Genomic DNA, 16,822 nt, shown 5'->3' on the forward strand with positions numbered 1-16,822 from the left:
TAACAATAATAATAATAATAATAATAATAATAATAATAATAATAATAATAATAATAATAACATCAACAATAATAATAATAATAATAATAATAATAATAATAATAATAATAATAATAATAATAATAATAATAATAATAATAATAACAACATCAACAATACATACTATACTACTACTACTATACTACTACTACTACTACTACTACTACTACTACTACTACTACTACTACTACTACTAAAATAATAATAATAATAATAATAATAATAATAGTAATAATAATAATAATAAAATTATAATGATACTAACAATAATAAAAATTATCTATTATTATTATTATTATGATGATGATAATGATGATGATGATGATGATGATGATCATAATTATTATTATTGTTATTATTATTATTATTACTATTTATTGTTATTACCTATTATTGTTATTATTTTATTATTATTATTATTATTATTATATTATTATTATTATTATTATTATTATTATATTATTATTATTGTTATTTATTATTATTATTATATTATTATTATTATTATTATTATTATTTATTATTATTATTATTATATTATTATTATTATTATTATTTATTATTATTATTATTATTATTATGGAAAATTGTGGAATAAAAAGAAAGAAATAGCATTCCTTTGTTGAAATCTTTAGTATTTTCCTATATAAAATCATGGGGGCCAAATGGACCCCAAATCAGGAAATCGTACTTTCTAGTATTTTTCTATTTAAAAGTCATGGGGTCCATTTGGACCCCAAATCAGAAAATCTCAAATTCCAGATGAGCATGCTCAGTGTGAGTAAACTATGCACGTGACAAGCATGATCATGGACCTCATCATTTTAGGAAAAGTTACCAAATTTCAGGTCTCTGTGTCAAAAATTGACTGTTTTATGAATAAAAAACACCCCCCTGGGGTCTTTTTGGCCCCCAAGTATGGAAATAGGGTTAAACTAGATACATAAATACTCAAGATTTTTGTTGTTGTATTTCTTTACCCATATTTCTCATCGGCTTCATTCTGCCATAATAATAATAATAATAATAACAATAATAATAATAATAATAATAATAATAATAATAATAATAATAATGAAATTTATTTATATTGCGCCCAGTCCTCTATACAATAAAGCTCTAGGCGCATATATAAATACCAGAATGACGCGCTTGACCGCAATTCTTAGAATTCTAATAGGCTTCAATATTCGTGACGTCATTTCCGTCTTAATGACGCATAGTAACTTAGCAACTGGTTCTAAACTATCGGAACAATGGCGGACGCCCTTATGAAATATATCTCCTACGATCTTAAAAGTGTATCCAGAGGAGAAAAAATATTATAAATCTTATCATGTTTTGACTTTTATACATTCAGATCACATGACATGTGAAAACGTTCTAGCCAGCATGAAGAATAAAAAGTACCGATTTTCTTTGTTTAGAACCACGCTGTGCGTTGCTAGGCGGACGTGACATCAGACTATTGAATCCTATTGTGCATCTGGTTTCAACAGGATATAACAACAGATTGGGGTCACGTTTCAAAATGCATGCAATTTATGCCATATCTACTAGTTTTACCGAGTTCACACATTTTCCAGATAATCGATTACATATTATATTAATCCACAATCAGTCTCAACGCTGTAATGAATTTCTCAAACTAATATTTCATATCTCCCCCCCCCCCCCCCTCCTCCCCTCCACCTCCCGTCTCCACCACCCCACCACCACTTCCCCTCCTCTCTCCCCTTTTTTTCATTTCCATCCTCCAGATTTATCATCACCTCACCATGGCGTTGAATCGACAACAACTCCTAGTGCTATTTTTAGTCGCCTTATTGTCCAGCACCGCCCTGGTCAGCTCATTCAGTATCAGCAAACACCGGTCCAGTCGGAGCACTGACCTTTCCGACGCACTGGCCATTTTACAAAGGCAAAGAAGACGAGTTGGCGTGGAAGAATTTCTAAACTCACAGCGTCTCCTGGCAGAAAACAGGCCACTCACCCTGGAAGACCTTAGTGACTGGCTAAGCCGATCAAACGAAAACGATGACGTCATGCCAAATGGCGGTGGCGGTGGTGGTGGTGGTGGTGGATCATGGATACCGGAAACAGGACGTTTTAATGATTTTCGACCTTCCGGTTCAGATATTCCACCGTACATGTCTCCAGTTGAAACCTTATCGCCAATGAGGATTAAGGCCTCGGAGAATGAGGTAAACGATATCTTCGACTCGGATGAGGATTCCCAACAAATTGGTGGAGATTTGGAAAAGAAAGAAAAAGAAGAGATGGTGAATCCTAAAGGAGACGACCCGTCTATCCGTTTACCATCATCATCATCACGTACCGATGACGTCAATGGAGCACAGGATTTGACCAATAACCGGGAGATGTTGAATTCACTAACAGATGAAGAAATTAGAGTTTTGATGAAGGCGGTTGGTAAACTGCAACATCGAGCTAACACCATGGCAGCCGTCAAAAAATCACCAGAGATGTCGGAATCCTCAGTAGAATCTGATGGAATTGTAGAGATGCCGAACAATGAAGATGTTATCATTTCAGAGCCTGTTACTCAGGAAGAGTTGAAATCGGTTTTCAAAGAAACAAACGGGCCGATTTCAAAAGAGACGATTATTGTTGGGAATAAAGACTCGGGTGAAGAAATACCGGAAGTAATCGAACAGGAAATTGTAGAAGAAAAGATGCCCGACGATTCAACGATAGTGAGAGAAAGAGAACTGACAAATTTACTACCACAGGCGATAGAAAACGAAATTGAAGCTGAGCAGGAGAATGAAAATGCAGAAGAAGAGGAAGAAGAGGAGGAGGAGGCAGAGGCGGAGGCGGAGGTAGAGGCGGAGGAAGAGGCAGCAGCTGCAGCTGAAGTTGTAGAAGCTGAAAAATTGCAGCATGCTGCTGAAGCAGCCGCTGAGCAAGAGGCAGCGGAAGATGAAGTAGCAGAAGAAATAGCGAACATAAGTAAAGACCGCATATCACCGGAACTAGTCTCCAAATATTTACTTCTAAAGCAAAATAAATTATACAATATTCCACCAAATGGAAAAGGTGTGACAAAGAGAACGTCCAAGCGGGCATCCGGGATTTACTCCACCAAGAAAATTATGAGTGGTGACGATATAAGAAGCCTGATGGGTGATATAGACCTCAGTAATTTAGACACATCTTCTCTTATACAAGCATTCGTGGTCAAGATTGTGTCTCTACAGAACGAAATTGATGGGTTGAGGTTCAAAAATAGATTGGAAGATCTTGAGAATGATGAGCTCACGGATGCTTTGAACGAGGCCACCATGGGCCAGAAGGAGGGAAGCGTCTCCAGTGATGAGTGGAATTCTCTCCAACACGCTATTGAGATAGAGCAAGCTTTACAGGTAGGATCATATTATACTTTGATAATGAGATGGGTTTCTTTTAATGAGCATTTATATAGGACAATATCCATTAACTCTCTCGTTACCGATGATTTTCAGTATTTTCCTAAAATGACAGGCAGAAAAATTGATATTTTAAACTCAAACAATCTCTCTACAAAACAACTTTATGTTCTTATTAATCAGTCAAATATCATTCTTCAAAGTTTGTGATGTACAATATAAATCTGAATAAGAAAAATGTATATTGTGTCGTAACAAATGTGACGATTTTGATGTAGGTGGTAAGGAGAGGGTTAGACGTGCTCAAAGCGGTTTACAAGGGGTGTCTGCCCAACAGCAAAATTTAACAATTAGGACAAGACATGACGCCTGTAAGTCGATATTATAATTTTTTCGGACAGAGAATGGGATGAAATGTACATGTTTTTTTCTCTCCACAATTAATGATGTGTTCAGAGAATAACTAGGAACGACAACCATAAAAAGGCATTATGTCGGGGTGACTAGAGTGCTTAGAATTGAATTTATAGCGTAAAACTATCAACTAGGGATTTGTATATAATATATATATATATACACATGTATATATGTATATATATATATATATATATATATATATATATATATATATATATATTATATATATATATATCGTGTTGGATAGAAATATGGTACGAATAGTGCTCGACATATAGTAATGGAGCGAATTATTATTTTAATATTTACCACAATGTTGGAGTCAGTCTACATCGATGTTTCATGCCTTTTCAGCCATCGTCAGGACTGTGTGTTACCAAACTCATGTAACACACAGTCCTGACGATGGCTGAAAAGGCCTGAAACATCGATGTAGACTGAATCCAACACTGTGGTGAATATTAAAATAATACACACACACACACACACACACACATATATATATATATATATATATATATATATATATATATATATATCATATATAGGCCAATGGCTATATTATCTGAACGCGAAAATAAAAACAAAAAACAAATAAAATCTCATATTTTTTTGGTCATTTTTGGTTTTTTAATTCCCATTTGATATCCTGTTCATTCCGCCATGATTAAATTCCTTTTTCAGTTAGTCGGTCAAATGATGAACATTTCAGAAAGGCATTAAACTCAGTTAATACCCTCTCCTTACCACCCATAGAAAAATCGTCACATTCGATACGATGCAACCAGCAGTTTTTTTTTTTTACTCTGATTTCATTTTCTTATATCATTGCTATAAAAAACATGACATAGTTAATTTTTCTGAACAAAATATAGAATACACTCGTTACTAATCTGTTTCAAAATCTATTTTTGTGTTGGGTGAGTATGAAGTTTCGGGTAAAATTCTGAAAATAATTGGTAAGGAGAGAGTTAATGTATTTAGAGTTTTTACGATTACGTATTTACTAAGAAATGATAGGGTTTTCCAATAAGAGGGGTGAAATAATAATGTATACGATTCTGCCACTCTTGCATTTTGGAATTCCGTACGTGTTCCCAACCGCTGCACGAGCTTGCGAGTTCGCGTTGGGAACAAAGTTCGAATTCAAAAACGCAAGAGTGTAAGAATTCATTTATTCTATCCCTCAATCGAATCCGATTTCGTCATCTTTGAATTTAAAAAAGCACATTCAAAAACATGAAATGTTTCCTCTTTTTAGGGAATACGATTTTTATTGAAATTTAACGATTTATTATCTGACGTCACAAATTATTTTTGTAAACATGATATTATTACGCGTTACTATATTTAGAGAGAGGGATTGAATTGAAAAATTTACCACACGCCTTGTATAGTCTCTAAGAAGAATAAACCAGTCTAGTTAATAATGCATTAATGATCGCTTTTGACGTAATCGTGTTGCTGGCTTCGCTTAAATAATCTAAATCGAAGGTCAAGGTAAGCAGTCATTTATGGAAAAATTAATGACATCTGACCTTCACCTTTTAAAATAATTTTCCATGCTTTGCACAGAACTGAGATTGTATTGAGTTGGGTCACCATAACTGTTTACGTCACATATTAAAGAATGGAAACAAAGGGGGATGATACGGAACAGTGTGAAATTTATTGTTTTGTTTTGTTGACGCTTTAACTAAAATCTATTTTTAATCTCGACTTACATGAAAATTATATATATATATTTTTGTTTTGTTTTTTGTTTTTAAGGGTTTTACGGCGCTTGCAACACATTTAGCTTATATCAGCGCCAGTGAAAATGGGATAGTAAAAAGTTCTAGAATTACAATTAAAGCACCCAAGAGAAAGGAAGACAAAGGGGAACTGGGAACAAATAGGGATCAGATGCATACTTTATATCACATTTCCATATTTACTGACTTAACAATGATTTTTTTTAGGAAATTGTGAATCGGGGATGTTATAATACAGATTTAGACCAATACTGAATCTCCCACCGTGGGGCTCATCCCTCGGTCCGAAAATCCAATAATGATCAAAAACTGTATAATCAACTTTAAAAAATGTCCATCTGCTATCTAAATTAAAATGGTTATAAATAGCTTTTTAACTCTCTCCCTACCATCCATTTTCTAGATTTTCCCCAAAACTTCACACCCGAATAATACAAAAATAGATTTTTATCACACAAACACAATGGCAGTAAAATTCTAGCGATAAATAATTTCTTTAGCAAAACATATCTACTCTACAACACACTGTTCATTTTCTTTAAATTTTATGATGTGCAAAAGAAACTTGAATAAGAAAAATGTTGGTTGTACCGTAGCGGCTATGTGGTCTAGCGGTATGACACTCGCTTTCGGATCGGAAGGTCCTGGGTTCGAGCCTCGCTCGGCGCATAGTTGAGTCCTTGGAAAAAGCTCTTTACTCACATTCTCTCACCGTACTCAGGTGTGGAATGAGTACCTGGCCGTTAATAGCGTTGTCTTTGTCCGAAAAATTGTAATATCACCTGACAGGCGTCATGTTAAATGTTGCTGTTGACCAGGGACCCCTTGTAAAGCGCTTTGAGCACATTTTAGTGGATAGAGCGATATATAAAAGTTCAATTTTTAAAAAAAAATTTTAACGAATGTGACGATTTTCCTACAGTAGGTAAGGAGAGGGTTAAAGTGTCTAATCAGCGAGGAAAATGTCAATACTTTATTCCCACTTTTCTCAACCTTTCAGAAGCTATTTTTACTACATTATTTCAGGCCGGCCTTCTTGAAAAATAAAATATCTTAGTTTTTAGGATATAAAAGTACATGTCGCAAAGGGAAATTTTATATTTTGTGCGGCTATGTGGTCTTGTGGTATGACATTCGATTTCGGATCGGAAGGTCCTGGGTTCGAGCCTCGCTCGGCACATAGTTGAGTCTTTGAAAAAGGCTCTTTACTCACATTCTCTCACCGGACTCAGGTGTAAAATGAGTACCTGGCCTTCAACAGCGTTGTCTCTGTCCGATACAAATTAGAATATCGCCTAAATGGCGTCATGTCTCGTCCTACATGTTAAGTGTTGCTGTTGGCCAGAGACCCCTTGTAAAGCGCTTTGAGAATGTTTAGTGAATATTGCGCTATATAAAAGCTCTTTTTTGAGATGAAAAAATTACCACCAAAAGATTTAAACAGCACTTTAAAATGCTTTAAATTATGTATTCTGGAATCAATTTTTCATTTTCAATAAGTCTCCATGAATTAGAGGTGCTCAGGAAGTTTCTGAAATCGGCGGCAAAATTTCGTAATTCTATGAATTATTTGTAGTAGTAGACAGGCCTTGTATTGGTGACAGGTCTTCAGTTTTTGGTATAATTTTCATTTTTAAGAGAAGAGAAACTGATAAAACTCAATTTTGTAATTCGTTCCTTAAAACGACTTAGTGTTGAAATGGATAGATTGATAGATAGATAGATAGATAGATAGATAGATAGATAGATAGATAGATAGATAGATATATAGATAGATAGGTGGATGGATAGGTAGATAGATAGATAGATAGATGGATAGTAGAGAGATGGATAGAAAGATAGATAGATAGATAGATAGATAGATATATCGATGGATAGACAGTTAGATAAATAGATGGATAGACTTTGAGCATATTTAGTGGATATTGCGCTATATAAAGCTCAAAGCTCAATAGACATATAGCTGTAAAGACTGATGGGACTATTCTGATTAAATTCTACCCAGGCATTATAACGCTTTCAGTCTTTCCGTCACGTCACAAACCACAACTTAATTAAAAGGTAAATTAAAAGAAGAAGAGAGAGAGAGAGATAAAAAAGAAGAAATGAAAGAGATATAAACCAAACACAACCCATAAAAGACTGACGTAAAAGGGATTCTATCTATAGTTCTATCATATCCTGAGATAGGGCTGTCTCGTATATAGCCCTAAGGATTACGTAAATGATCTCTCTGTTCTTTTATACCAGACGCCATTTTGGATCAATAAATAAATAGCGACTCGCCATCATCTCTTATCTTCCCTTTTTCAGAACACCATGGCAGGAATTCATGATTGGCCTCCCCTGACTGCATTTATGTTGTCATCGTTGATTAAACTGATAACTTGTCTCTTTTGTGTTTCTATTTGTCTGTATATTATGTATGTTGGTGTGTGTGTGTGTGTGTGTGTGTGTGTCTGTGACACACACACACACACACACACACAGAGAGAGAGAGAGAGAGAGAGAGAGAGAGAGAGAAAGAGACAAAGAAAGTGAAAGAAAGAGTGAGAAAGAGACAGAAAGAGAGAGAGAGAGAGAGAGAGAGAGAGAGAGAAAGAGAGGGGGGGGGGCGGCGAAAGAGAGAGAGAGAAAGATAGAGAGATATAGATAGATAGATGGATAGATAGAGAGAGATATATATATAAATAGATAAAGAGAGAGATAGAGAGAGGAAAAAAAAAAAAGAGAGAGAGAGAGAGAGAGAGAGAGAGAGAGAGAGAGAGAGAGAGAGAGAGAGAGAGAGAGAGAGAGAGAGGAAAGAAGTCCTTTCTCACAAAACATTTTATGAAAAGATCATATTCTTCCTTGCTCGTAGAGTAGTAAATCAAATAATTCAATAATTTAATAATGGTATTTCTTTCCCTTTACAGGATTTGAAGAAAAAACAGACGGGGTCCTCCAGTTTAGCAGAATCCATTCGGGGCATTAGCAGAGATAACGAAGATGAGACTGATGACGAGGAGGAAGACGATGATGATGATTATAAAAGGAAAAGGGGAGAGCCCTGGAAGAGATCACGTGACAACAGCCGTGACGTCGACGTCTATAGCGGTGCCATTGCCTCCAGGTCTTTATCTTTACCACAAGGTGAGTTGTTGAAAAGATCAACATTTGAACCACCGAGATAATCAAGTATTCTGACGGACTATACAAACAAACAAACAAACAAAACAAACAAGCAAACAACCAAATAAACAAAACAAACAAACAAACAAAACAAAAAAAAACAAAAACAAATAAACAAACAAACAAAACAAACAAAACAAATAAACAAAAAAAAAAACAACAAATAAGCAGAACAAACAAATAAGCCAAACAAACATCTTGAAAATTTAAAAAAAAATGTCCCAAGAAATCGTTGCATGCTGCTTCACGATCACGTGACGAACAATAACAAAGTTTGGAGAGGTCAATAACAACAAAATGGCATGGGGTGGTAACAATCCATCCAGCCTGGCAACACTGAATAATACATGCAAAGTTTAGAGATCGTCCATTTGGGTACACGAAAGTAAACAACGTTAGTCTGTATCAACTCAAGTAACACGATTCAATAGTCTGATGTCACGCCGCCTGGCAACGGCGGCCATCTTGGTTCTAAACATAGAAAATCATTACGTTTTATTTTTCATGCTGGCTAGAACTTTTCATATGCCTTGTGATCATAATGTTTAAAAATCAAAACATGATCAAATTTATGGGGTGTTTTTCCTCTGGATATCCTTTATGCTCGCCGGAGAAATATTTCATACGGCGTCCGCCATTGTTCCGATAGTTTAGAGCCAGTGTTACGAAGTTACCATGCGTCATTAGGAAGGAAATGACGTACGGTAGGTTAATAATTATTGAAATATTCAGCATGCCTGTAGGGGAAAGAAAGGAGATTAAACATTGTGTTAACATAAGGCTCAGGTCTGGTTGTCGATAAGGAAGTAATAATAAATCTGTAATTATTGATACGTTGGTCTATACCAGGATTATACAAATCAATTCAACTCTGAAATAACTAGTTTTAAAATGTTGACCTGAATATCATCATCATCATCATCATCATCATCATCATCACATTCATCATCATCATCATCATCATCATCATCATTATCATTATCATCATCATCACTATTATTATTACTATTATTATTATTATTATTATTATTATATTATTATTATTATTATTATTATTATTATTATTATTATTATTATTATTATTATTATTATTAACACCATCATCATCATCATCATTATTATTATTATCACCATCATTATTGTTATCATTCATTATTTCTGTATCATTTTCATCCCAACATAATACCCAGTCGATATGGCGTGTCACATAATGTAATACACGGATCTTGAAAATTTAAAAATGTCCCAAGAAATCGTTGCATGCTGCTTCACGATCACGTGACGAACAATAACAAAGTTTGGAGAGGTCAATAACAACAAAATGGCATGGGGTGGTAACAATCCATCCAGCCTGGCAACACTGAATAATACATGCAAAGTTTAGAGATCGTCCATTTGGGTACACGAAAGTAAACAACGTTAGTCTGCATCAACTCAAGTAATACGATTCAATAGTCTGATGTCACGCCGCCTGGCAATGGCGGCCATCTTGGTTCTAAACATAGAAAAGCATTACGTTTTATTTTTCATGCTGGCTAGAACTTTTCATATGCCTTGTGATCATAATGTTTAAAAATCAAAACATGATCAAATTTATGGGGTGTTTTTCCTCTGGATATCCTTTATGCTCGCCGGAGAAATATTTCATACGGCGTCCGCCATTGTTCCGATAGTTTAGAGCCAGTGTTACGAAGTTACCATGCGTCATTAGGAAGGAAATGACGTACGGTAGGTTAATAATTATTGAAATATTCAGCATGCCTGTAGGGGAAAGAAAGGAGATTAAACATTGTGTTAACATAAGGCTCAGGTCTGGTTGTCGATAAGGAAGTAATAATAAATCTGTAATTATTGATACGTTGGTCTATACCAGGATTATACAAATCAATTCAACTCTGAAATAACTAGTTTTAAAATGTTGACCTGAATATCATCATCATCATCATCATCATCATCATCATCATCATCATCATCATCATCATCATCATCATCATCATCACATTCATCATCATCATCATCATCATTATCATCATCATCACTATTATTATTATTATTATTATTATTATTATTATTATTATTATTATTATTATTATTATTATTATTATTATTATTAACACCATCATCATCATCATCATCATCATTATTATTATTATCACCATCATTATTGTTATCATTCATTATTTGTGTATCATTTTCATCCCAAAATAATACCCGAACCTGGCGGCGTGTCAATTAATGTAATACACGGCATCTTGAAAATTTAAAAATGTCCCAAGAAACCGTTGCATGCTGCTTCACGATCACGTGACGAACAATAACAAAATTTGGAGAAGTCAATAACAACAAAATGGCATGGGGTGGTAATAATCAATCCTGAATCCTGCCTGGGCAACACTGAATAATACATGCAAAGTTAAGAGATCGTCCATAAGGGAAAACGAAAGTAAACAACTCAAACAATTTAAGACAAATGAAAACCTTCTTGTATAGATAGTTCGAAGATGACGTCACTCAAGCCTTTGTTGTTATATTTTGCCATCCGCGTTTGTGAGTTATTCTCACTGAACTGTATTAACCAGACTATTAAAGTTCATGGTTACACATAGTTTTGTGTGTTCGTCCGTTATACTTCCGGATGGCAATGTTGTGAACTCCTTGGCCAAGCGCATTCTATCTATAGATAGCAGTATCAAGTAGACGTGACGCGCGGGTCTTTGAAATTGCTTTTTGCCACCCGCGTTTATGAGTAATTCTCACTAAACTGTATTAACCAGAATGTCTATAGAATGAAGTTGACGTCACTCGGGTCTTTGTTATTGTATTTTGTCATCCACGTTTATGAGTAATTCTCACTTAACTTAGCGCATACTATCTATAGATGGAGCAAAATTGACGTCAAGCAGCTCTTTGTAATGGGAGCGATCTATATTCATGTTTTCGTCCAACCAAGTCAAACATGATTTGGTGCTGTCCAACGATTGGATATTTCTTCAGAAATGTAAACACGCTGCTCTGTTTATGAAAGTTGTAACCATACCCATGTGTCAATTTGAACAAAATGACCAATCGTGATGTAAGATATTTCAAAAACTGTGAACATATTTCACTATTTGAGTCACTTTGAGCACATATTCCAATGTGAACAATGACCTCGAGTACATGGAAATGTAATTTAGACCATGCCCATTGTTTTTAGATCGCCATTTTGAGATTAATTCTCCCTAAATTATATCAATCAGACTATTATCGTTCAATGTTACACATAGTTTCGTATGTTGGCATATTGTATCCGGCTGGCGGATGTTGTTAGTATCTTACCTAAACGCATAGTACCAATTATCTTTGACAAGGACTTTGGTTAGAACCAATCACCGAACTGAAAAACAATAACAAATAGCTAAGTGACGTCAGCAGCATTCGTTCAATTTAATGAACAAAGGGGACGGTTCATTACTCCAGAGATTCGAAATCTTAATGGGTAGATTGAAAACTACTCACCTACACCCGAGGTCACTAGATAAACAACACACATACGATGCTATAGATAGTATCCGCTTGCCAAAGAAGCTCAACAGTGCCATCCGGAAGTATAGATAGAACGAAGATGACGTCACTCAAGCCTTTGTTATTGTATTTTGACATCCGCGTTTGTGAGCGATTCTCACTAAACTGTATTACTCAGACTATAAAAGGTCATGGTTACACATAGTTTTGTGTGTTGGTCTGTTATACTTCCGGATGGCAATGTTATGAGCTTCTTAGCCAAGCGCATACTGTCTATAGATAGTATGCGCTTGGCTTAGAAGCTCATAACAATGCCATCCGGAAGTATAACGGACAAACACACAAAACTGTGTGTATCCATGAACATTTATAGTCGGGTTAATACAGTTTAGTGAGCATTACTCATAAACGCGGATGGCAAAAAACAATAACAAAGACCTGAGTGACGTCATCTGCATACTATCTATAACGAGCCAACAAACAAAACCGTGAGTAACCTTGAACGTTTATAGTCTGTGTAATACAGTTTAGTGAGAATTATTCATAAACGCGGATGGCAAAAAAACAATAACAAAGACCTGAATGACGTCAACTTCATACTATCTATAGATAGTATGCGCTTGGCTAAGAAGCTCACAACATTGCCATCTGGAAGTAAAACGGACCTACACACAAATCTATGTGTAATCATGAACTTTTATATTCTGGATAATACAGCTACGTTAGAATTACTCATTAACGCAGATGGCAAAAATAAAAAACCCGAGTGACGTCATCTTCGTTTTATGTCTTGACACCGAGATAACCATCACGCCTCTCGGACAGTCGGAATAATTTTAGCCCTGTGCCACACATCTTCAGATTACACTGCATGGGCCGCTGACCGTGGCCTTCGTAAACTCATAGCCTGACACTAACCAACAAATGACGTCAAAAGACAAGTCTTTGGTCACAAAAGAAAACAAATCCTGAGTTGTATTCAATAGTCAACCAATGAAATTACTTCTTTCCTTGACCACTACTAAAGACAATTTACCAGACGCTAAACAAACCTAAAAAATGACGTCAAACTATCATTCTTAGAGGGTTTTAGTGTCAGGCCGTGGCCATCGTTATGTTATATATAGTATGCGCTTGGCTAAGAAGCTCAAACATTGCCATCCGGAAGTATAACGGACCAACACACAACATTGTGTGTATCCATGAACATTTATAGTCGGGTTAATACAATTCAGTGAGCATTATTCATAAATGCGGATGGCAAAAAACAATAACAAAGACCTCAGTGACGTCATCTTCGAACTATCTATAGATAGTTCGAAGATGACGTCAGTCAAGCCTTTGTTGTTATAATTTGCCATCCGCGTTTGTGAGTTGTTCTCACTGAACTGTATTAACGAGACTATAAAAGTTCATGGTTACACAGAGTTGTGTGTGTACGCCCGCTATACTTTCGGATGGCAATGTTATGAGCTTCTTAGCCAAGCGCATACTATCTATAGCCTGATACTGAAATCCAAAAGGACTGGCATTTTGATGTCATTATTTGGTTTTTGCACCGCCTAGTGAGTTGCCGCTAGTAGAGCTCATGGAAACAAGTTATTTCATTGGTTGAACTATTGAATACAACTCACGATTTGTTTTGTTTTGTGGCAAAAGACTGGCAATTTGACTTCATTTTTTGGTCAGTATCAGGCCATAACTTTACGAAGGCCACGGTCCGGCTGAAAGTTAACGATGGCTATGCTCTGAGAGAGTTGAGAAATGCAACGGCTTTCCTCCACCAGCTAGACAATCAATGATGAAGACAATATTTGGGAGAACGAAGAAGAAGAAGAAGAAGAAGAAGAAGAAGAAGAAGAAGAAGAAGAAGAAGAAGAAGAAGAAGAAGAGGATGTTTCTGTTGTAATGTTACTTTGATGACAGTTGAGCGGAGTATGTTTTATTTTTATGTTAAACTAGAAACCAGACGTTTTCCTCATTGTCTACACTCAGTAACGGTAAGCCCCAAATTCTTGTCACGATTATCGATTGGATGATACTTATCCACCAAGTTAAGTCCCCTTGGTGCTTCGACAGGAAATGATGTGGCAAGAAGAGATATGGCCAATTCTTTCCGGTCCATTTTTATCGTGTTTTTACGATTTTGTCAATGAAACAAGAACGTTTTCGTGTCTAGATACGTAGATTGCAATGCGAAGAACGAACACGAAACTGAACAGTATGTTACAGTGAATGACATAATCAGTCGGATGGATGGTGAAAAGGTTTGAACTGAGATATTACCAAGTTTAGTTAGAAGGTCAATCTTTATCTAAAAAATGAGTTTGTCATAAATGATTAAATCAACCCTTTTCTTACATCTTCGGGAAGTATCAAGGCTTTATTTCACTTCTAAATATTTTTTACAGCTAGCCAAGTTGAAAAAGTATGAAATTTGAGAAAAGTTGCTGGATACCTTTCCCTATGTCATTTACAGTATATATATATATATATATATATATATATATATATATATATATATATATATATATATATATATATATATATTCATTTGATATTATTATGCTTTTATCTCCTACAACTCAGATGTAGATGAGGAAAGAAATGCCGACATTGAACGATTGCTGAAGTCGTCGTATTTGATGAACATGGGCGACGATGACGATAATGACGGAGACGGAGGATTGAACGGAGGGAATGAGGATGAACCTTTTGCCTCTTTGTTCCTGTCACATGCAGGTGAGACCTGTTCTGTCTTACTCTGGATAAAAAAAAAATTACGTATTTAAAATTGGGCCAGAAAACTCAGCCTTCAAATATCAATCGATTAAAATTACTCTAATCTTGTAAAAAAAAAAAGTATCAAACCTGATACGTCACAGAAATCCCAGGTTTGAGAGTTTTTAACAAGGTTAGGGTCATTTGAATCAACCGATTTTTTCAAGGACGAGTTTTCAGGCCAAAATTTTAAATATGTGACACATCGTCTCAAAACAGTTTTATGTCGTAACGAACCAGATGCTTAAAATCTGAATTAAATGTTAAACTGGTTAAAAACATAAAATTGTTGGCATTAGCACCATAAAATATGGTATCCATTCTCCTCAATAAAACATACAAACTCAACTCAAGTCTGATATAAATTCAATTTTCAACATCTTAACCAACCCGACTTAATACCGTTTTGAGGCGAAGGGTCACATATGTGGGTTTTTTTTTTCAGAGTTCGTTAATATTACTAGTTTATATTACTAGAGCTAGAGCTTTAAAAAATAGAGCTTTATATAGCGCAATATCCACTAATTGTGCTCAAAGCGCTTTACCAATTTATGGTCCCTGACCAACAGCAACACGCAACAATTAGAACGATAAATAATAACGCCCGTTAGGCGATATTACAATTATTTTACGAGAGAGAGAGAGAGAGAGAGAGAGAGAGAGAGAGATAAAGAGAGAGAGAGAGATAAAGAGAGAGAGAGAGAGAGAGAGAGAGAGAGATAAAGAGAGAGAGAGACAACGCTGTTGACGGTCGGACACTCATTTTATACGGTGAGAAAATGTGAGTCAAGAGTCTTTTCCAAGGACCCAATGATGCGCTGAGCGAGGCTCGAACCCATTACCTGTCGATCCGAAAGCGAGTGTCATACCACAAGACCACATAACCGTACGATTATATGACTACAAACATAACTAATTGTGATCCACAGCGTCAAAATGAATGTGTTATGTCGGATTCAATTTGGTTATGAAAAGTAAAACCAAATTTAAAACATGTGACCAAAAGGTCTCACCCAGACACCTGTACAAAATCCCACTAAGAGGAATACACTCATATGTTTAAAATAAAATACAACAGTACAAAACAGAGAGATTATTTACAAAGAATAAAAAAATCTTCCAAAACTAAAACAATACATTCGATAGTTTCCCACCCGAATGTTGTGAGCTTCTTAGCCAAGTACATACTATCGATAGATAGTATGTAGATGACGTCACTCAGACCTTTGTTATTGTTTTTGCCATCCGCGTTTGTGAGTTGTTCTCACTAAACTGTATAAACCAGACTATAAAAGTTCATGGTTACACAGAGTTTGTGTGTTGGTCCGTTATACTTCCGGATGGCAATGTTGTGAACTCCTTGGTCAAGCGCATTCTATCTATAGTATTACGATATTAATAAATTACTAGCTAACAGTGGGTTCTACAAACATTCCTACTCTTATGAAAACATTCGTAAAATTACGAAATTTTCAATGTTCACACTGCACAATTTGAATGATTTGGAAGTGTTATCATTTAATCCTCGCGATGATAAATTGTTGAGTATACGATTCTTTCAGCTCTTTGTATTTATTACACGAGTTATTTTTATCGTGCCCATTAACAGAACGAGCTTGCGAGTATGTGTTATTGCACGATAAAAATATAACCAAAAAAATATAAATAAATAAATTGAGCTCTTATATAGAGCAATATCCACTAAATGTGCTCAAATCGCTTTACAAGGGGTCCCTGGTCAACAGCACATTTAACATGTAGGATGAG

At 35.4% G+C, this 16,822-nt stretch overlaps 1 protein-coding gene across 1 annotated transcript in view; it reads left to right on the top strand.

Moving 5' to 3' along the window:
* Positions 1–16,822, top strand: part of LOC144981138 (uncharacterized) — a 129,458-nt gene that overhangs the window by 82,741 nt on the left and 29,895 nt on the right. Inside the window, exons 2-4 of the mRNA XM_078929284.1 lie at positions 1,800–3,425; positions 8,515–8,731; positions 14,864–15,016. Coding sequence (XP_078785410.1) covers positions 1,818–3,425; positions 8,515–8,731; positions 14,864–15,016 — 1,978 coding nt within the window. The 5' untranslated portion in view covers positions 1,800–1,817. The remainder of the gene's footprint in view (positions 1–1,799; positions 3,426–8,514; positions 8,732–14,863; positions 15,017–16,822) is intronic.

Source organism: Berghia stephanieae, chromosome 10 (genome assembly GCF_034508935.2).
Source record: "Berghia stephanieae isolate SIO BIC M18660-M18661 chromosome 10, UCSD_Bste_1.3, whole genome shotgun sequence".
Taxonomy (NCBI): Eukaryota; Metazoa; Mollusca; class Gastropoda; order Nudibranchia; family Aeolidiidae; genus Berghia; species Berghia stephanieae.